A 21,962-nucleotide genomic window follows, 5' to 3' on the forward strand; every position below is an offset into this window, starting at 1 on the left:
TAAAGTTTGAAACAATTTGTAGACATTTTAGCGCAGCTCTAAAATAGAGCCTCGATCTGATGTAGGCTTGGCTGCTTATGTGACCTGTTGACCGTGAATTCACGCCAAATCTTTGACTTTTCTAGCGTATTATTTTGAGGCGAGAACTCGAGCTTGTTGGGCGTAACCTCGCGACGTGTTTTAAGATATCGCCTTCAAATCTTCGGGATCTGATAGATAATTATGCCATGTTATAAAGTGTGTGAGGAATTTTCGATTTTCGACCGAAGAACGCTTTTAGGGGGGGGGGGGGGGGGTGAATAGGTTCGCGGATCGGCGGATTCGGCCCCGAAATCTGCGGATCCACGGATTTGCCCCGCAAATGTTGCGGATCGGCGGATTTACACACCCCTATTCACCCACCCCCCCCCCCCCCCCCCCCACACACACCCCTTCTATAGCACTTTTCGTGTCCAAATTTCGCCAGAAATGAGAGTTCCAACTTTGATTTGTGATATTTTGTTGACACTGATTGAGATTGAGATGCAATTACGTGCAAGTGCATGCGCAATAACGCGAAGGTGCATTAATCTCTGAGTAAACTCCGACTTTTGAGTTTGAGGCCACAAAACTTATACACGGAATCATCTATTGCCAAAATAGAACTTGCAGGTGATGATTCAATCCTTTATCTTTTATTTGATATATAGTTTGTACATGTAGTGAAAATTGCAGCGCGACAATATATTTTTTTTCGCGGACACTTCGTTTTCCTTTACCGAGACCTAAAACAGCGTACGCGCTGCATCATGGGGCCTGGGACAATTTTCCCAGAACCCCTTGCGAGCGGTCAAATGCGCGGAATTCAAATATGGAAATAGAACGTCGACCGTTAGAAGCACCTTGAGCGTTCGAAAGCTGGAAGTTTTATGACAGCGTTGTGTCTTATTTCATAGATTACTCTTTTATTTACCATTGCTATTGAGGTATGACAAAGAATCGCTAGTAGTGCTTCATTATTCAAAACCTTAAGAATGATCGAGAAAGTAAGGTTTATTTCACCTATACAAACTCGATGTATTTTCTGTTTTCAGTTATAAAGCATACGATTTTTACCGACACGTAAACATGGAGTCCGCCGCTAAAGTCGTGAGTATATATGCCAATAGTAGTTGTACGTAATGTTAGACAAAGTAACACATTAAACTAAATCTATTTTTCAGCGACCGCCCTTGACATCACGAAATCCCAATATAATAAGTAAGCTTCGCCCACCAAGCAAAGTAAATCTACCATTATCAACTGTTAAGCGCCGAAGACCGGCAGACCAAGTAGCTTCTGAGGTATGAATGATGAGATATGTGCTTCCATCAATACTCTTAGAAATTACTACCTACTATAATTTGAGAAACAATTTTTACAGTTTGCAAAAGCAAAAAGCATTTCAAATTGTTTCTGCAATTCAGGATAAATTTCATCACCTTCACCTACATCTTTTTTCAACTTTTTTGTTTACTAAATTCAAATTTAATTTATCTCTAGATAGAATCAGCTTTCTTTCTGTCTCTCGCGGGACATTGGACCATCCAATGTATTTTTGGGCCTTATTTATGCAATTTCCTTCAAATAGCTATGAAAATGTATTAATAACTTACTGGTCCAATATATTTACAATTTTAGGAACCAATATCCAGTAAAATTGCAAGGAACTCAACCACTTTGCGTCGTCAAACTACGACTTGTGCTTTGACAAGAAGAGCCCTACCCTCTGCAAGACCACTTTCCGCAAGACCACCCTCTGCAAGACCACCCACCAGTAGGACTGCTACAAAAGCTGTCTCCACTGATCAAGGTATCATATGATTGAACTCTATGCAAAAATGTAATTTACAATAGAGTGTGCATTAACTTTGATTTTATTAATTGCCATTTTTTCTTATTCAGCAAAAAGACAGCTACAGCAGACACAGCAGGTCAGTTCTAATTAGACTTTGAGATGCACATCAAGGTAATGATTAACATTGGTATATGGCCAAACCTGGTCTGCTTCATACTAGAGGTAAACTATCTAAGACCTTAACTAACAAACACTCAGTTTTTTTTGCATGATAAATTCAGGGGGGGGGGATGTAAGATGCACAAAATTAGTATTTTGAGATCACCCCTTTTACAAGGTAGTAGAACTCTAAAGTAGTAAGCTTTGCTTTTGTATTTAGGCCTCTGCAAAGATCCAAGATCTTCAGGCTCAAATCCTCAGTACTGAGGATGAACTCCGCTCACTGCAGCTAAAGCATGACTTTGAGCTGGAAGTACACAAGAGTAAGATCAAAAGCATAGAGACAGAGAAAAATAATCTGCAACAAGATTTGTGTGTAGCAAAGGAGGAGAATACTGCTCTGAGGGTAACCTTGGCACAGATGGCCGCACAGAAACTTGAAATTACTACTGAGCTTCAGGCCACAAAGGTATGTAATCACCAATATTAAGACAAGTATATATGAATGCCTTTTAAATGAAGCTCAATCTATCCTTTAGGACTCTTTGCCGAGGTCTTTTTATAGTAATTAAACTCGTTGCCAAGGCCTTTTTATAGTAATTAAGGCTCTTTGCCAAGGCCTTTTTATGGTAATTAAAAAAAGGGAGAAGTTACCACACAAATTAAAATATCAAAACAAATACAACAAAGAAAGGGATCATTTGGTAATTACTTTTCTACACCTGATTCTGTATTTTAAAATCTCTACCACAAACTGCAAATACAACTCTTTGTGGACATGTTGCCTGTGTGACATGTTGCCTGTGTGACATGTTGCCTGAGCGACATGTTGCCTGAGCGACATGTTGCATGAGTGACATGTTGCCTGAGTGACATGTTGCCTGAGCGACATGTTGCCTGAGCGACATGTTGCCTGAGTGACATGTTGCCTGAGCGACATGTTGCCTGTGTGACATGTTGCATGAGTGACATGTTGCCTGAGCGACATGTTGCCTGAGCGACATGTTGCCTGAGCGACATGTTGCATGAGTGACATGTTGCCTGAGCGACATGTTGCCTGAGCGACATGTTGCCTGAGCGACATGTTGCATGAGTGACATGTTGCCTGAGCGACATGTTGCCTGAGCGACATGTTGCCTGAGCGACATGTTGCCTGAGTGACATGTTGCCTGGGTGTCATGTTGCCTGGGTGTCATGTTGCTTTGATCCAACCCACCATTTACAGGATGCATTTACCCTCTTGTTTATGTAGATCCAGTTCACTGATAAAATACATTAGCATTTCGTTAAAGCTGATTATATGAATTATCTTATTTAACATTTATGAATTATATGTTACCAAATGCGAATGAATACCTCAGCTATGGATATTTTGTTGTTACAGGTTCAGCTACAAGCTGCTATTGAAGATAACAAATTGAAAAAGGAAAATATTTTGAGTCTAGAGAACTTGGTTCAAATGTTGAGAGCAACCATCATGGAAAATGAGGATAAGTTGCGTCAAGAGGAGATGACACGCAGAACACTTCATAACACAATTCAAGAACTTAAAGGGAATATTCGTGTGTTCTGCAGGGTACGACCCCCATTGCCAAATGAAATGAACAAGGATCTTGTGAATGTTTCCCTGCAAGATGAGGGGAGAGGAATCGCTATCACACCGTCCAACCTTCCCGAGGTAATTCATGACTATGTATTTCATGAAAAGATAGGAAATCAAAAATGTGTGTATGTATGTATGTATGTATGTATGTATGTATGTATGTATGTATGTATGTATGTATGTATGTATGTATGTATGTATGTATGTATGTATGTATGTATGTAACAGCATGAAATATGAGCAACCATCTATTGCCTAGTGTAGTTTTAGAAATGAAATTGCATTTTAGAAAACATTTCCTCCTTTATGTTTATAGGACTTTCAAGATAGTTATTTTAGGTAAAATATGTGCAATTACTTTTAGGATGTGATGGCCACTAAAAAGGGGGTGTCGAAGTACGAGTTCAGCTTTGACAAGGTTTTCCAGCACACGAGCAAGCAAGCCCAAGTGTTTGAAGAGATCTCCCAGCTTGTCCAGTCTGCCTTGGATGGGTATAATGTGTGCATCTTTGCATATGGTCAAACAGGGAGTGGAAAGACCTACACCATGGAAGGTGACCACAACAACCTGGAGCATAGGGGAATGATCCCACGATCCATGGAGCAAGTGTTCTTGAATACACACAAGCTACAGGAGAAAGGCTGGAAGGTATGTATATGACTGATGTACTACCCAAAATTCACCACCTGCATACCATATCTTCCATGGAGGTCAATCTGATTACCCTGTTTATAGTACAAAAGTAAATCTTACTGTATCCAGAATTCGCCTGTTAATAGTGTAAGATGGAGGTGGATCTTATCTAGTATTTCCCTGTTAATAGTGTAAGATGTAGGTCAAACTTATCTAATATTACCCTGTTAATAGTTCAAGATGGAGGTCAATCTTATCTAGGATTTCTCCTGTTAATAGTACAAGATGGAGGTCAATCTGATCTAGTATTTCCCTGTTAATAGTACAAGATGGAGGTCAAACTTATCTATAGTATTTCCCTGTTAATAGTACAAGATGGAGATTAATCTTATCTAGTATTTCCCTGTTAATAGTACATGATGTAGGTCAATTTTATCTAGTATTGCCCTGTTAATAGTACATGATGTAGGTCAATCTTATCTAGTATTGCCCTGTTAATAGTACATGATGTAGGTCAATCTTATCTAGTATTTCCCTGTTAATAGTACAAGATGGAGGTCAAACTTATCTAGTATTTCCCTGTTAATAGTACAAGATGGAGGTCAAACTTATCTAGTATTTCCCTGGTAATAGTACAAGATGGAGGTCAATCTTATCTAGTATTTCCCTGTTAATAGTACAAGATGGAGGTCAAACTTATCTAGTATTTCCCTGATAATAGTACAAGATGGAGGTCAATCTTATCTAGTATTTCCCTGTCAATAGTACAAGATGGAGGTTCAAACTTATCTAGTATTGCCCTGTTAATAGTACAAGATGGAGGTCAAACTTATCTAGTATTGCCCTATTAATAGTACAAGATGGAGGTCAATCTGATCTAGTATTTCCCTGTTAATAGTACAAGATGGAGGTCAAACTTATCTATATTATTTCCCTGTTAATAGTACAAGATGGAGATTAATCTTATCTAGTATTTCCCTGTTAATAGTACATGATGTAGGTCAATTTTATCTAGTATTGCCCTGTTAATAGTACATGATGTAGGTCAATCTTATCTAGTATTTCCCTGTTAATAGTACAAGATGGAGGTCAAACTTATCTAGTATTTCCCTGATAATAGTACAAGATGGAGGTCAATCTGATCTAGTATTTCCCTGTTAATAGTACAAGATGGAGGTTCAAACTTATCTAGTATTGCCCTGTTAATAGTACAAGATGGAAGTCAAACTTATCTAGTATTGCCCTATTAATAGTACAAGATGGAGGTCAATCTGATCTGGTATTTCCCTGTTAATAGTACAAGATGGAGGTCAAACTTATCTATAGTATTTCCCTGTTAATAGTACAGGATGGAGGTCAATCTTATCTAGTATTTCCCTGTTGAAGGAGGTCAATCTTATCCAGTATCTCCCTGTTAGTAGTACAGGATGGAGGTCAATCTTATCTAGTATTTCCCTGTTAATTGTACAAGATGGAGGTCAATCTTATCTAGTATTTCCCTGTCGATGGATGTAAATCTTATCTAGCATTTCCCTGTTAATTGTACAAGATGGAGGTCAATCTGATCTAGTATTACCCTGTTGATAGTACAAGATGTAGGTCAAACTTATCTAGTATTTCCCTGTTAAAGTACATGATAGAGGTCAATCTGATCTAGTATTTCCCTGTTAATAGTACAAGATGGAGGTCAATCTTTTCCAGTATTTCCCTGTTGATGGAGGTCAATCTTATCCAGTATCCCCCTGTTAATAGTACAGGATGGAGGTCAATCTTATCTAGTATTTCCCTGTTAATTGTACAAGATGTTGGTCAAACTTATCTAGTATTACCCTGGTAATAGTACAAGATGGAGGTCAATCTGATCTAGTATTTCCCTGTTTATAGTACAAGATGGAGGTCAATCTTATCTAGTATTTCCCTGTTAATAGTACAAGATGTAGGTCAAACTTATCTAGTATTTCCCTGTTAAAGTACATGATGGAGGTCAATCTGATCTAGTATTGCCCTGTTAATAGTACAAGATGGAGGTCAATCTGATCTAGTATTCCCCTGTTTATAGTACAAGATGGAGGTCAATCTTATCTAGTATTTCCCTGTTAATAGTACAAGATGTAGGTCAAACTTATCTAGTATTTCCCTGTTAAAGTACATGATGTAGGTCAATCTTATCTAGTATTTCCCTGTTAATTGTACAAGATGTAGGTCAAACTTATCTAGTATTACCCTGTTAATAAAACAAGATGGAGATCAATCTTATCTAGTATTCCCCTGTTAATAGTACAAGATGGGGGTCAATCTTATCTAGTATTTCCCTGTTAATAGTACATGATGTAGGTCAATCTTATCTAGTATTTCCCTGTTAATAGTACATGATGTAGGTCAATCTTATCTAGTATTCCCCTGTTAAGAGTACAAGAAGGAGGTCAATCTTATCCAGTATTCCCTTGTTAATAGTACAAGATGGATGTCAGTTTCTTGGAAATCTACAATGAGACAATCCGCGACCTTCTGGGATCTGGGGACGAGACAATCAAGCATGAGATCAAAATGGTGAATGGCAGCAACAGCACAAACTCGCAAGTCATGGTAACCAACTTAAAGACGTTTGAGGTCGAGGATGAGTCACAGGTCAGTCACTTGATATGTACTCACACATATTTTAGGATGTGCATGGAGATCTCCCACATCTAAAAAATGTTGGGTTGTGATTTCTATGAAATAATTTCTGATTGATCCCGTAAAGTGAAACATCTTAACCACAACGGCTATCCCTGGTTTTGTTAAACAGGTGTACAGCTTACTCAAGACAGCATCTCAAAACCGTGCTGTTGGGGCTACCGCGTGCAATGAGCGATCAAGCCGAAGCCATAGTGTGTTTATCATGAAGCTGACCGGCGAAAACTCTATCACAGAGGAGAGCTGCTCAGGTAGCTTTTCCTTTGTTTTTGTGTTCATTAGGAGAAAATATTTTCGCTCATAATAAAATTAAATGCTTAGTTGCCGAGTACCATGGAATCAAAGAAACATAGTGTGTGTATTTCGTAGCTATATCATCCCCATGCCTTACACCCTTAAGGTCCCTGTTGTGTCATCTAGTTTTCTAGGATAGATCCCTTAAGCTCTAGTAAGAAGACGAATTTTTCTTTGCCAGGTACGTTGAATCTTGTGGATCTTGCTGGTTCAGAGCGCTTAGGTCAATCCTGTGCCTCTGGTGATCGCCTCAAAGAAACCAAGAACATCAATAAGAGTCTTAGCACTCTGAGCAGCGTCATCATTGCACTTGCGAACAAGGTGAGGTCCGCTCACTTTTGCATGTCTCTGCTTCGTTGCAATGCTATGGTTATAGTAACCAATGAATCAATATTTCAGGAGGGTCATGTTCCTTACCGCAATAGCAAACTCACCTATTTGCTAAAAAACTCCCTTGGCGGCAACAGCAAAAGGTACGGTGAATTGTGAGTCTGTTTACAAGTAAAATTATCCTGATTACAACAAAAAATGTAATTTGGCTCTGCCAAATTTTCGCCTTTAATAAGACTTCTTCAGAGCAGACTTGTTAAAGATGAAAATTTGGCAGAATCGAATTCCAGTTTTTGGTGGATTGTATTCATTGTTCTGGTACGAGATCACGACAGTTTGGGCTTTTTGATTCTATTGGTTTTAATTAGAATATAGAAATATATTTTTATTTTGTATTATGTCACTACTCTTTTTTGTTACAGTATGGTTTGAAAATGCAAATGTACTTCTCATTTGCTTGCTTTTTTGAGAGGGGGGATAAAAGATTTGTTATACAAGTTAACTACAGTTTTTTTGAAATAAAATTCCTCAACTCTCCTTTTGCTTGTTTTTTTCTTTTTTTACCAGCCTTATGTTTGTGAATATCTCCCCACGTGAAGAGTCATTGCAGGAAACCCTGTGCTCTCTCAGGTTCGCCACTAAAGTAAGTAAGACAATTTACATATGCTTGACATACTAGTCTGAACACTTGTTCCCACCATGCATACATTTGTCGGTGTATTGGACACTCTCCTAAGTGATTGAATAAATGATCCAGATCAAAACACCGTGTTGGCAATGATCACTAATGAAAAACCACCAGTGGAGCGAGGCTTCCTGTCATCCACGCCCACATTCCATGGCATATCTTGCTTGATACAAATTGCAAAAGCAAACTGGACTATTCTCTGTTGATCGACAGGTTAACCAATGCAACATTGGGACTGCACAGAGAAAAGTAACCAAGTAAATCCAAGTGAACTTATTCCTTGCTTCTGTTAATAGGACATGTAAATGAGCAGACAAGCTGCTTCTAATGTATTACTTATCCCAGTGTAATTACAAAGACCTCCAAATCTTTAAAAAACTAGTTTTGAAAAGAGAACACCAACTGCCACCACTAGACTGCCAGCCGCTAGCACACTAAACACAAGGTTCCTGTGTAAAAGGGATAAGACCACCCTTTCATACATTTCATTTTTTACTATTTTTTGGCACAGGTAATAATGTGTGGAAAGCTTTTGGCTTTGATTCCTTTATAAAAAAAACAGTTTCTTATAAAACAGAACAAATTTGCTTTTACTTTTTATGTCCATAAATTGATATGGAGAATAGTTTTCTAAAGTTTTCACTTTTTATATGGTTTGTTAAAACGTTCGGAAATTCTTGAGAACACTGACACACTTGCGTCTGCAGCTGTGTTAAGAAACTGATAAATTAGTTATTTGCTGTTCACTACGTTTTCAGTACAAAAAGTTTGAATTTTGCGCTATCATAATCTAACCCATCTTCGTGTGATGAAAATGCTCGTATTTTAGCACGCATATAGCTTGGTATAGCATTATTTTACCATAAATAGAAACATTTAGGTGGACGAGTCTATTAGAATGATATTTAATTTGAATTTATCGCTCAGAGCAATTGCCCTGACATCATTGACGACTGATTGTACTTTTTGTCTTGAGCCCGGGGTGGGAGGAGCTTTCCCCTTTATAGCGGAACCTCGTGTTTAAAAGACTTACATCAATATTGTCAGTCTTGCACAATCCCATAGCAAAACGATTGCAAGGGAAAGCTTTTTTCTATAGGTTTCAACAGTACCCATGTTCAATCTGACTACGAAACAGCGAGAGGCAGCCGAGCTAGCTTAGGTATAGCACGCGGAACACCGAGCTAGCTTAGGTATAGCACGCGGAACACCGAGCTAGCTTAGGTATAGTATGCAGAACATCGAGCTAGCTTAGGTATAGTATGCAGAACATCGAGCTAGCTTAGGTATAGTATGCAGAACATCGAGCTAGCTTAGGTATAGCATACCAGAACATCGAGCCAGCTTAGGTATAGCAATGGTTGCAGGTGATATTGTAGCCTGTATGTAAGGGAGGTGGATTTCTACTTGCAAGATTGCAGAGGCTTTGTAAGTATGAGATTACACATTGCAAGCGTGTATGACTAAAAAAAACTGTAGAATAATGAGGTGGTCTTCATAGGTGTGGTGTAATCATACAAGTTTGATAACTAGGTTTTGGTGCAAGAAGAGATGGATGTTGGACAAGAAGGAATGGGTAGCCTACAAGAAGGGAGTGGTTGTGTATAAGAATGGATCGGTGGTACACAACAAGAGGTGATGGGTTGTGCACAAGTAGGAATGGGTGGTGTACCAAGAAAGGATAGTTTTGTGTAAGAATGAATTAGTGGTATACATGGGATTGGTGTACAAGTAAGGATAGGTGTTATATGCAGGTAGGGATAGCTGGTGGCTGTACAAGTAGGGATGGGTGGTGTGTAAAACAGGATGTCTGGTATACCTGATGTGACGGGTAGTGAATACATATTGCAGATACACAGATACATTTCTTCTGAGATTCAAGGGAACTTATTTCACATGAAGGCCATTGGAAATAATTGTATCGATTCCATCACTTATAAATAAACTTGATTTGGTCGATTTAATTTGGCTATCCCGAGCCTGAACAGATGGAATAAAAGGGTATGGGTCTGACCCTGAAATAAATATCATTATTCTGAACCATCATAACAATGACTCATATGCACTAAAGCAATATATAAACCATAATGAAACGGTTTGTGGTCGCTTCTCACAGTGAATTGACCACGATAACTGTATTCATTATATGGCTACGATGGTACGCGCGCTCTGATTGGCTGTTGAGCGGGCTAGAATCCTACTATATTGCCCGTGGGCAGTTTTGAATATTTTGTTCTCAGCAAGCTTTGTTTACATTACCCTGCTCACAGAGCTTTTCCTGTTCGTTTTTTGTGTCCGCGGGACACAAACAAACGAGAACGCGAAAAAACAGAAACGCGACAAGATAAGTTAACAGATAGAAAAAACAAACAGGAAAAGCTCTGTTAGCAGGGTAACAGTTGTGCTGACTTAAATTATTGCCCGTATAACCGATCGTAGTCTTAACCGATCAGGACGATTGTTTGATTGTTTTCCCAAGCGTCCGCTCCAGCGCCCCTAAAAATATTCCCAGTATAACTAGTTCGACTCCACTTCCAAGACAATTATTTTTCAGCAACCGAGGTGTCTAACATCGTTCCCAGCAAGCAAAAAAAAAAAAAAAAAACGGGCTGCGGAACAGATCCGTTTTGTGCCCTTCGAACTAAGCCCTTCTTTTGTACACACCGACTGCGACGCTCTGTTTCCAACTGCTTCGCTATCTACTTTCCAAAGGCCTTATAAAACATGCAGATTTACTTATAAATACAACAACGCCAAATGCTTCGCACGCCTTAACGGTGTACGGACATTAGTGTTGCTCAGTAACGACGTTGCTACGCTGGGGGCGTTGAGCGCGCGCATATACATAACACGGAATTCGTCATTCACAAGCTTTCCTGAAGTAAAAGAAACAAAAAAATATGCGTTTCAAGTTACCCAAGATTGACTTTAAGTTAATCTCAGCCTTTTCGGCTTCTGATATTTCCCATATTTTGTAAAAACGAAGATTCAGCGAAGTCAAGCCAACCTTTTTAAAGTCAAAGTTTTCAATTTTCACTACCTGCGCGCGCAGCAAACACCGGTTTCAAACGCTCGCGCACGCACTGAAAATCATGACATGGCGGATATCGCTCCTTTGAAGTGTAAATACGACGAAACACTATTGGAATTTGTTTTTAAACTTCATTTCAATTTCATCATGTGAGATATCAGTGTGTCTGAGCAGGCCAAATGTGCACACACGGGCTTTGTTTCACTTCCGGTTCTGCGTTTTCTAAAAAAAGCTTTTTTTGTCGCCAAATTATTTCAAAACGCAGTATTTTTCTGTATTCCTTTTTATTAAAATCTCCTTCATATAGTCAACATGGATTTAGCGTTAATCTAACAGAAACCAAAATTATATCAAATAATCTGGATTTCAGAACCTTTGAAAAATCATAAAAAACAATTACTCAATAATTACTAAAACGCATGCTTGGCTTAATGCACTCATCCCTAAAGATTTATAAAACTTATTCAATATTTGTTTTCGAGCAATTTTACTTGAAATATTTGCTTATATCTGTACCTATGACGTCACGGGGTAACGTCATCATAATAGTCAGCACACTTTTGTTTGTCAACTTGGCAAATATTAGACCCTTATGACTTTCTACAAGGCTTTTATGGTATATTCAATTTTCCTTAGCAACAGATGTCAGTACACCCTTAAATAGTTTAGTTGGAAAATGTATAGATTAAGGCACTGCCCAAAGGGGGAGGGGTAAGGGTAGTTTTAGGGGGATATAGATGTCTTTAGAATGGTTTTATTGAGATTTAAAATATGAGAATTTTCTACTGCCATGTCATTATGACATGTATTGGCCCCTCCAAATGGATTAAGCAAGTGATCATTCAATTATTGAATAATAAACCTTGGTGTGAGGCTGTCAAAACTCAAGGTGTCTTAGTTGACGAGTATTTTTGAGTCTAATGGTCATTTCTTATTTCCCTTCATAACGTTCCACTATGTATATATAGAGACTACCCTGAAGAAATCATTACTAGATCGCAAAGACAATATTGATTTCGGCAGAGATATGATAAGAGAAAGAAAACAAGAAAGTGTAAAAAATCTGATTTCATGGCTTGTTAATGAAGCGTCAATTTGTTCCCGAGGAAAGGAATCCTTTCAGCAGCAAACTCAGTGGCGAATTTAAAATTAACATCATGCAATGAATGTTCAATATGAACCATAGTCACTCGGTTGTTATTCTGGACATCTACTGTCATCTTGCCCCGCTTATCAAAGAAATCTCTTTGTCAATGGTGGGACGTAGTTCGAAAAAATAATCTCTGCAGAAAATGTTTAAGGTACTACCGGAGGCTATTTCCCGGAAATTGTTTACCAAGTTTGAGCTGTGATATCTTCTACACAAAAAGCCGAATTCCTTTGAAACTTCAGGAAAAGTTTAAGAAGTTATTCAGGTTTATAGGAAAAATATTTTCGAGTAAATCCGTCGGAAAATGCAATATCACACTGACGACTGTCATAAATAAGATGGTACCACATGCAATCAGTGCTCAAAAAGACATCACCGGTCTCTATAAAGTGAAATTGCGGCTCCACCCAAATCTTTCGGTGCACCTACCAGATACAATCAAGGAACAGAACCCCTCTGGATCAGACCAGGACAGACCTACGCGGAAGACATCCTAACGTACAACCGGAATCCACCAAGGCCCGCCCGCGGACAGACCCTGCCAAGAGCCCCTGGTGGCCAAAACCCGCTCAGGCCCCCCTGGACCAGACAACAAAGTGTTGAACAGTCATCAGGACCCCCTGGTGACCAAGATAAAGAAACAAATGTACGTTTTGGTGCACCCATCTGGAACCCCTGGAGCTATAACCCGGAAGGGGGTGGAGCCGACACACAGAACTGTGCGCCAAAGAATGCAGCAGCTGAAAACTGCAGTCCAAATGCTATGTGTCCCATTCAGAAAGTACTTATTGAAGACAACAATGGAAATACAGTCGGAATGCTCGCTATGTTAGACAGTGGATCGAACACCACTTTAATTTCCAAAAAAAAATTGTTAGCCATCTAGGTTTAACTGGAGTCGAGACAGAACTGACAATGACAATGAGCTGGAGGAATGCAAAATCACGAAAATTCCGAAATATTGGAACTTCCAGTCATAGATAATCAGAACACTAAAAAGAACATTCAGGCTTTCACCTTCAAACAGCCATGCGGTCCTGCCAAAACCATTTAACAGAAAACAATCTCTTCTTTTAAGCATCTGAACAACATTCAAAGTGACCTTTATTTCATCCTCGGGGACCCAGGGCGTCGCGGAGATCGGGCACATAGGGAGCGCAGCGCGAGAAAGAAACAGGCTGAAGGACGCCCTGGACAACTGCTCTGTAAAACCCATTTCTAAAAAATAAATCAAACTCGCTCTCTGATTGGCCTCATTTTCTAATTAAATTAATATGAGACTAATCAGAGTGATCCATGTGAATTTGAAAAGCAGACGGACCTCACGCTCAGAAACACTTCACAAACACCTAAATAACAAAGCCTGCTCGGTTTAGTAAAAGTCTTATGATCAGATTTAGCCTGGAGTCTTCAAAGGGTTGCGCGAGCAAGGAGAAACTTGGGCACAATATCCGATCATGTCTTTGCCCGCTCAGCTCCATTATGAAATAGCAGGTAATATACCTTCTGCGTACATCGGAGAATGCCCTGTAATCGATAGGATTATCGACGAGTGGACCACCGACTTCCGAATTATTTTCGGGACCGAGGTTCTTGTTAGAAATTTACGATTCTGTGCATCATTGCGATACGAAATAGGGGGGGACTAGGGGGTTTCATAGAAACGAGTAGGAGGCGCGAATCGCCCCTCCGGGCGTCCCAGCCCCGTCTTAGGCTTGGGAGGCGCGAATCCCCCCTCCGACCCCCAGCCCCAACCCAGGCTAGGGGGGGGGGGGGGGGGGCTTTCAGTGGCACCGAAACGCGTTTCGTGTAGACTAACAGTTGCTGGTTATTAATCTACGTCGGGACCACTTCGCGTAGATGGGAGTCGAGCCGCCATCTTGGATGATTGAGCTTGGTACTTCATGACATACGTTTTTAAGGACTTTTTGACTCGAACTCTAATGAATAAAGCTGTTATGAAGTATCACGGCTATATTTTTCCAACAATGCAGTTCGAACCCCCAAGGACTTGCAATTAGACCTCCGTCTGTCCTGTGGTATACCGAGCGTTCGAAGGATGAAGTGCGGAAAAGATTATTGCGGGTGGCTCAAGGTCGGCCACGCAAACACGTGCGGCCAGAGGTGCATGGACACCTACTGCAAGGTGCACCTCCAAAGGCTCCGTAAGGGCAGCCCCCTCCCCGTGCCGTGCAGGATCTGCGGCATAGGGACTCAGTCGGAGACGCGGTTGTGCCGCCCCTGCGGAGCGAATCGTGAAGGGCAGAGGATGCGTGGCGTCGAGAGGCGCGCTCGGGGATGGTTCGCACTCGTCCTGTCTGACATCGCAGCCCGCGGTACGGGCAATTAGAGACTGGGTGGCACAAGGCATACCCAAACGCTCGTCCTGTCTGACACCGCGGCCCGCGATACGGGCGATTAGAGACTGGGTGGCACAGGCATACCCAAACACTCGTCCCGCCGGCTGTGATACGGGCAGTTAGAGACTGGGTGGCACAAGGTGTGCCCAAACATGGACGCTTACATAAAGGAGGTTCTCAATAGCATGCGTGAGGATGCAAGAGGCGCCCGCCGTACTGGCAGGGCTGGTCCAGAACATCCTGGACGAGGACATTCCCGACGATGTCAAACACAAGCTGCTTAAGCCGCTCGTACCGGCGAAAGTGTGGACAGAGGAAGTCTGGCGCGAGTTCGACCCTTTGCTGCCGGGACGGCGGCAAAAGGGCCCAGAGAGCTTAGACCCCCGAGAAGTACTATTCTCTCTTCGTCGGGGGCGCCCATCTTCGGTTCCCAAGCGTGGATGCCACTCTTCGGGGCCGAGACATAAGCGCCGGTGTTTACCAGGAGATACGAGATCTTGGTGGAGCAGGTGTCATTGCCCTAAAAACGGTTATGCGGGGGCCTGATATTAATGACGATGGCTCGGTGTGGTGGGTCTCGCACGAGCGGGAGTCTCTGCGGGCAAACGCAGTGTTGCCACCGGTGCTTGAGATGGTGGACCCCGACGGGACTCTTTACGGTCGTTGGTAAGGACACCGCAGAGCCATTGGCGCCAATCACAGAGGAGGAAGGGCGCTCGGAGCACAAGATCGGTGGGTCGCTAGTCAAAAGAGGGGGTCAAATCGCAGTCGGTGCCCTGGAAGGCATCGATGCGGGTATTTGGGAGAAAGGACGATAGTACCTCGTCTACGTTAGATACGAGCTTCGCCCTTTACCTGAGCAAAATGGTGAGCCTGGGCCAATGTTTTAGCGAGAGGGGAGTGACGCCTTCGCTAACTGTGTTGTGAGCTATGTTGCCGACTTCTTGAGGATTCGCGGCACCTCGCGCTCCCTTGGTCTAACCAAGACACGAGGCAAGATCCTCGAGCGATTTGACAAGAAGCTGGCCACTACGGGATGCACCAAAGAATACCTCTTTGAGATGGAAAAGAAGCTCGAGGTAAAGCTTGTATCCATGGACGCCCTGGGTAACGTCCTGTGGGACTCGGGGAAGTACAAGACTAAGACGAGGGTCACTATCCCTTGCCACAATAACCACGCCTGGGCGGAGCTTCCAACTGAACCACCTGCGATCGCGAGCGTCCACGGCCTAGACTTCGAGGCTGAGGGGGAGCTTCGTTCGTTATTTCAGGAGAAGGCAGCGCCTCGCGCTACCAGTGCCGCCACAAAAACGCGCGAGGCAAAAGTGCGAGAGGTGCTCATTCGCTTCATAAACAGGGCGATCCCCAGAAGCACGAGGATCTGGCTGTGTGGGCGTGTTATAGTCACGCACGAAGGCAAACTGTACCGATCGGGACAAGACGGATGGGCTATCGACAGGGCGTTTACAGACGAGACTGGATATGATCCTCAATGGCTCCCTGATGACCACCCAGCCTACCAAGAGTACACCGAAGCTACGCACTCGATGGGCGGTGCAATAGGGTATCGCTTCAAGAAGTGGACCCAAAGAGAGAACATCAGGCCAACGCCTCTTAAATACAGGAACGTCTGGCGAGCGGCGCAGGTTGAGTCCAAAGTGTGGAATAGCAAGAAAAACTTAGGAGCGCAGCCTCATGCGCACATCGACATGCGTGCGGCGTACCTAGGATGCGAGGACAGTGTCTTCGGCGGCGCCTCGGACGCCATTGATCTGGTACGGAAATACGGCTTCCCTACGAACGTGTATCGTATCGCGGATGTTGTGGGACGGCCATTGAGCGAGGTTCTTCAACTATCCGGGGCCATTCAGCTGACCGAGTGGGAGTTCTCTGAGGCCTGCCACCCCTACACTTCCGGGAGGGTGGGGCAGCACTTGGAGCGAAACGAGGGCTGTATCACCACGCCAGAGCTCAAGGACCTGTTAGACTCGGGTGACCTCGTCATGGCCACGGCGAGGAAGGTGTTGTATAGCGTCGGAAAAAAGGACTCCATCAAGTTCCCCCACTCCGTCGCGTGCCGCCCCGGCGGCGAAGACTCGCAGTACCCTGAGGGTCGAGATCTCGCTGTCCGTTTCGTAGGCAAGTGCGCTCGCCATGGCGACGAGTCCTCGATCGTAGTCCGCGACCGTGAAGAAGCCGCGTATCTGACAAAGAGAGAGAGAGATGCCTTTTTTTAATGAGGGATTCACTTGATATTACAATGATAATGTACGCATGGCCCTCAACAGAAACAAAATTAATAAAAGCTATTTACAAATCTGTTTACAGCAAAATCTTTGACGAAACTATTTACAATAACAATCCTTTGCTGATTTATAAACTTATTTACAGAGTTGTGATGTATTCTCTTAGTTTTGCGGAGAAGGCGGTGATTGACTTGGCTTCTTTGATTTCTAGGGGCAATGCATTCCACCTTTTAGCTGCTACAAACTTAAAGCTGTTTTTTGCTAATGTAGTCCGAGCCTTTGGAAGTACTAAGTTATGGTTTGCTGCATTTTTAGTGTTCTTGTTATGTACATCACTACACTTAACGAACATATCTCTGATATAGCATGGGGTCATATTGTTCATTGCCTTAAAGAGCAAAACAAGTTGTAGGTAGATTATTCTTTTGTCGAAGGGGACAATATTTAGTTCTTCAAAAAGTGGTTTTGAAGGTGCATCCCATTTCTTATCGAGGATAACCCGCGCACATCGTTTCTGGAACTTGACCAAACAAACAAACCTCCTTGCGGGCACCGACCACTTACTTAACTTCGAGCATGCCGACGGGGCTCATCTGATCCAATACAAAGACGGTGTCCGGCTCTCACAATGGTACCATATCAGGGCCTTCGTCTTGGCGTACACAAACATAGCGTTGCGACGCATGTTGAGACGGATCCCTCGCGAAGACGTCCTCCGAGTGTGCACAGATGCCATATACGCAAAGGCGGTGCCCAGTGGTGTAAAGCTCGTAGAGCGAAATCCGAGGTATGGAGAGTGGCGCCACAAGAAGCCTGGGTACGAGTGGCGGCCCGAAGCGGCTTGGGGTCCGAAGAAGTCGGGGAGCTTGGCTAGGGAGCCAAGCACTGCGCCGAGTCTGTTTTGCGATCTAGTGGCCGCAGCCTCTGCGAAGATGTATCTAGCCGGCCAAGGAGGACCGGGGAAGACCGAGTGGGCGGTGAGCATGTTCCGCGGCCGCAACATTGTGGTGCTCACCCCCGAGAACGACCTCGCCCACGACCATCGCAACAACCCGCGCCTCGCGGTGAAGGCTCAAAACCTACCACCACTACCTCTGCATACCAGCGGAGAAGCCGATAGAGGAGTGGAGACCTTCCGAGCTGGGGCACAAACTCGACCGTCTCGCGGAAGTAATCATCATTGACGAGTGCTGTAAGGTACAGACTAAAGTGCTACGCGCCATCCTAGGGTATCTCGCCACGCGGCCGTGTCATGTGTTGTGGCGACTATGGGCAGGTCCCGCCTTGGGGAGATAAAGAGGGGCCTCACGATATGCTCAAGGAGTGGGCACAAGGGAACATCCGCTGGTTCGAGTCCGACTACCGCTGCCTGTGTGAAGACTGCGGAAAGCCGTACAGTACATGCGAGTGCGGCTCTGCCATAAAGGGCCGGATTTGGTGTCAGCCAGACTCCCAACAGCTTGAGGTATTTCAAGAGGAGTGGGATGGGGTGGCGTTCGACGCGGCGATCGAGCAGGCCCACCCAAGCGATATGTGGGTGTGCTCGACCAACAAGATGGGGGCCCTTGTTCAGCAGCGATTGGTAGAGCACCACAGGAAAAACTACCCCCGATTGCCAGCAACCATCCGCTTTGACCCCGATCCTAGCTTCGCGCATCGTTATCGCAAGCAAGGGCGGCCGGTGCCCGTGCCAGGCAAAAGGGGTGAGAAGGTCGACGCGTAAAAAGTCACGGTAGTCGAGGTTCCTCTCGACGCGGTCCTTAACGGGCTTCCCCTCTAGTGGAAATACGCGGGCTGGGGGACAGTCCACCGGGTGCAGGGCAAGACTATCCAGACTCCAAGACGTTTGTTTATCATAGACCACAGCTTAGAGGGCTGGATCACGAATGCTGTATACACCGGCATCTCCCGCGTGCTGCGCGCCGACCAGATAGTCCGCGTGATCCCCCCCGATAACACTCCCGGTGCCTTGGTTCCCACAGGACTGCAGGCTACGCCCAGTGAAGAGCTCATTATAGCGCGAATCAAGCGATACGCTATAGACGACAGGCAAAAGGGTCGCACAAAGCACACGGGACCGCACCACGTTCTGACGGTAGACCACGTACTCGGCATGATTGCTGACGCGGAAAAGAAGTGCAAGGTCTGTGGCACTCAGCTTCTGCTTCAGGGGTACACCAAGAGTCATCCCCAATGCTTCAGTATCCACCGGCTAGACGACAGTCAGGGTCACTATAAGTGGAATGTCAGACTCACGTGCCTTAGCTGCAATAGAAGGCACAAGCGCTGATCACGCTAGCGTCGCGCTAGCGTCACGCTACGCAACTGTAAACGCGTGAAGCCGTGCTTAGAGTACGCCGTGTAATACAACACTGGCTGTCCGGGCTCCATGACCCTCTTTAGTATTGGGTATGCCTTGCTTGTCCACCACGGGTCCGTCGCTCGCCGTCGGCCCTTGTCCTGAAGGTCTTCCTCGTTTACGGCGATGTACACCTCCGTTCCTACCTCTAAGGGGGGCCTTTCGGCTTTGAGAGGCACGCGCCTCAGCTTTATGGCGTCTTTAGGCGCAAAGCCAGTCATGCGAGTCTTCGATTGGCAAAGCAGTAACCCACTTGCGGTTTGTCTCGCCGGATGCAAGCTCCTTCGAGTACTCCTCCTTCGAGTACTGCGCACGAAATAGGCGCTGTGCCAGCCAGCGATGGAAAGACTCGGCGAAAGCTTGGCTCCTGTGGTGCCCTGGCTCAGCCCGTCGGACCTCCACCCCGTGGTCTGTTAGGAGCTTTGTGGTAGCACCCTTGAACTCCGTGCCGTCATCAACCATGAGGACTTTAGGCCATGTGAGAGGTCCTTCTGCATAGATGTCAGCGAGTTCGCGGGAGACGACGGCCGCGCTCTTAGTCCTCAGCGGGCGGGCGGCTTTCTATCGTGAAGCAACGTCAACGACAGTCAGGGCATACTTGTACCCGCGGTCGGTCGGCAAGAATAGCAGGTCCGACTGGTGGATACGGTTTGGTATCTGCTCCGAGAAGTGGGCGTAGGTAGTCGGAGGAGGGGGTGTCTGTGTGTAGCCCCCGACGGGCTGCGAGCTTACCCACCTGCGCACTCGATCTATGAAGGCTGAGCCCTTGGGAAGTTTGGCATGCAGAGCGGTCACTCCCTGGAAGCCACCTCTTGCGTAGTATATAGGACGAAGGAACGCATCGAGTTCTTCGTCGGACATGAGCTTCGCCGCCATTACGTGGCGGCGATAATGTATCGCGATACATTGCGACAGGTGTATCAGTCTCCAACAGGCGGTTGCCGTCTGCTCCTGCAGTGCCGAGGTGGTCTGCAATCATCTTATACGTATACGCATACGTATACGCATGCGCATACGCGCAGCATGGAAAAATGCCGCCTAGATGCAGCGCCGGAACGGCAGCTACATCACAGCAAGCGGCTAGCTGTGTAGCCGATGGCGAGAGCGCCGGCGCCAATGTACGCCAACTCGGGCCTTTTCGTGCCTCTCCTTCTCAGCTAAAGCAGGGCTCTCATCGTTCGACAGGAACTTTGCGAGGTAATTGCCACCAACGAATGCAGTCGCGTTTAGGACGGCTCCGCCAACCGAAATCGCGATGGAGGCCATCGAGTAGTGTGTGTACGTTTCACGTGCGCACACTTCACGTGCTGTGTGTACGCACGTGAAACGTACACGAGTCTAATACATGGCTTACACACGTAGTAGTGTGCCACAGTACACTACTACATGGGCAGGATCTTCTGGTCCTCAAGGTAACCCTTCAAAGCGACAGCACCTGCAACGGCGGCAGTCATTTTTGCGTAGTTCATGGCGTTCGCGGAGGGGTCTTTGGTGAAGTCCTCGCGCAAGACCTGCGCCCAACCCAGCCGATACCGGCGACGAGGCCGGTTTTGACTGCGGCGTCGTTGATGGTCTTTGTAATCTTGCTCTGCTGCGTCGTCGACATTGCGATGCACGGACGTGCGGATATGGGTGGGGCCCTCGTGTCTAAATGTCTGCTTACTCCATGGCTAACAGCCGAGATTTGCATTGTCCGGGAGCTCAAAGCGCTGTCGCCGGAACGGCAAGCGGTCGATCCTTGGTCTGCTGTGCGGCCTCCAGCGGCTGCCTTGCGGGCGGAGTCACGCCGTCGGCCGCTACATGCGGATCGGTAGCTCGCTGGTTAACACCTGGTGTACGAGTGAACGCGGCGGCAAGCTCCCGCCTACGTGTATAGAGACCGATCAATGACACTAGAAGACCAGCGACCCCGATAACCGAGCTAGCTGACCAAGCAGAGTTGCTTTCCGGGACTGGTGCGTGTATGCCTTCGGCGCGCGCGCGCAAGCCCTCGAGTCCCTGCGACTCGCCAGCGACCGGCGACTCAACGTGTTGCAAGACACGAAGTGCCTCTTTCTTCGCTCTGTTAATTAGGTTCCACTTTGCCAAGCGCCTTCCGGCTTCGACTCGTCCAGGGTGTTTAGGTCGGGTCGCGGGTGGTTCGGGGCTCGTGATTCTCTCCGCCAACGCCGAAGGCGTACGTGCAGGTTTATGAGCAGCTTGTTCCGCAGCTTGTTTGTCAGGTTCCGCTGACCCGTAGGGTCGCTGGGCACTAGTACTTCCTTGAGGTTCCTCCATTTGTGATGCAACTACTTGGTTGCTGAAGAAGTGCCAAGCTTTCAAATGAACGTCTGCTCTGGGATGGCAGACTCGCCACTGTGCGTTTGCGGGCAAACCACTGTAAGTCCGCGACTGCTAACTCGTGTTGACGCCGCGCGTCAGCGCTTGCCGTTCCGGCGTTGTTCACATGACGTGCTACGTGTAACGCCCCGGCGGCTAAAGCCATCAAATGACCGCAGCGTAGAGACAGGCGTCCGCACAATGTGCGGAGCTCGTTGTTGATGATATAGTCGGACACTAGGTCGTTGTGAAGATCGACCACACTGTCTATCGGCAGCGCCATGCCTACTAGCTTGG

At 45.3% G+C, this 21,962-nt stretch overlaps 1 protein-coding gene across 3 annotated transcripts; it reads left to right on the top strand.

The window, feature by feature from the left end:
• Window positions 1-843: 843 nt before the first annotated feature.
• On the top strand, window positions 844-10,164 carry LOC5506339 (carboxy-terminal kinesin 2). 3 transcript variants are annotated; one of them, XR_007312004.1, is made up of 15 exons: window positions 844-965; window positions 1,074-1,128; window positions 1,203-1,322; window positions 1,660-1,831; window positions 1,924-1,952; window positions 2,196-2,444; window positions 3,360-3,653; window positions 3,943-4,227; window positions 6,667-6,840; window positions 7,001-7,139; window positions 7,364-7,503; window positions 7,582-7,655; window positions 8,080-8,155; window positions 8,414-9,517; window positions 9,550-10,164. XR_007312004.1 is itself a non-coding variant. In XM_001627011.3 (14 exons), exons 2-14 carry the CDS (start codon window positions 1,108-1,110, stop codon window positions 8,459-8,461), a joined length of 1,821 nt encoding a protein of 606 aa, XP_001627061.3. In that variant the 5' UTR covers window positions 844-965; window positions 1,074-1,107; the 3' UTR covers window positions 8,462-10,164. The 3 variants fall into 3 exon arrangements, 1 of the variants encoding a protein (XP_001627061.3); XR_007312005.1 differs by having other exon boundaries at window positions 8,414-9,486; XM_001627011.3 differs by having other exon boundaries at window positions 8,414-10,164.
• The last annotated feature ends 11,798 nt before the right edge of the window (window positions 10,165-21,962 follow it).

The sequence above is a fragment of the Nematostella vectensis genome, chromosome 6 (assembly GCF_932526225.1).
Source record: "Nematostella vectensis chromosome 6, jaNemVect1.1, whole genome shotgun sequence".
Lineage (NCBI taxonomy): Eukaryota > Metazoa > Cnidaria > Anthozoa > Actiniaria > Edwardsiidae > Nematostella > Nematostella vectensis.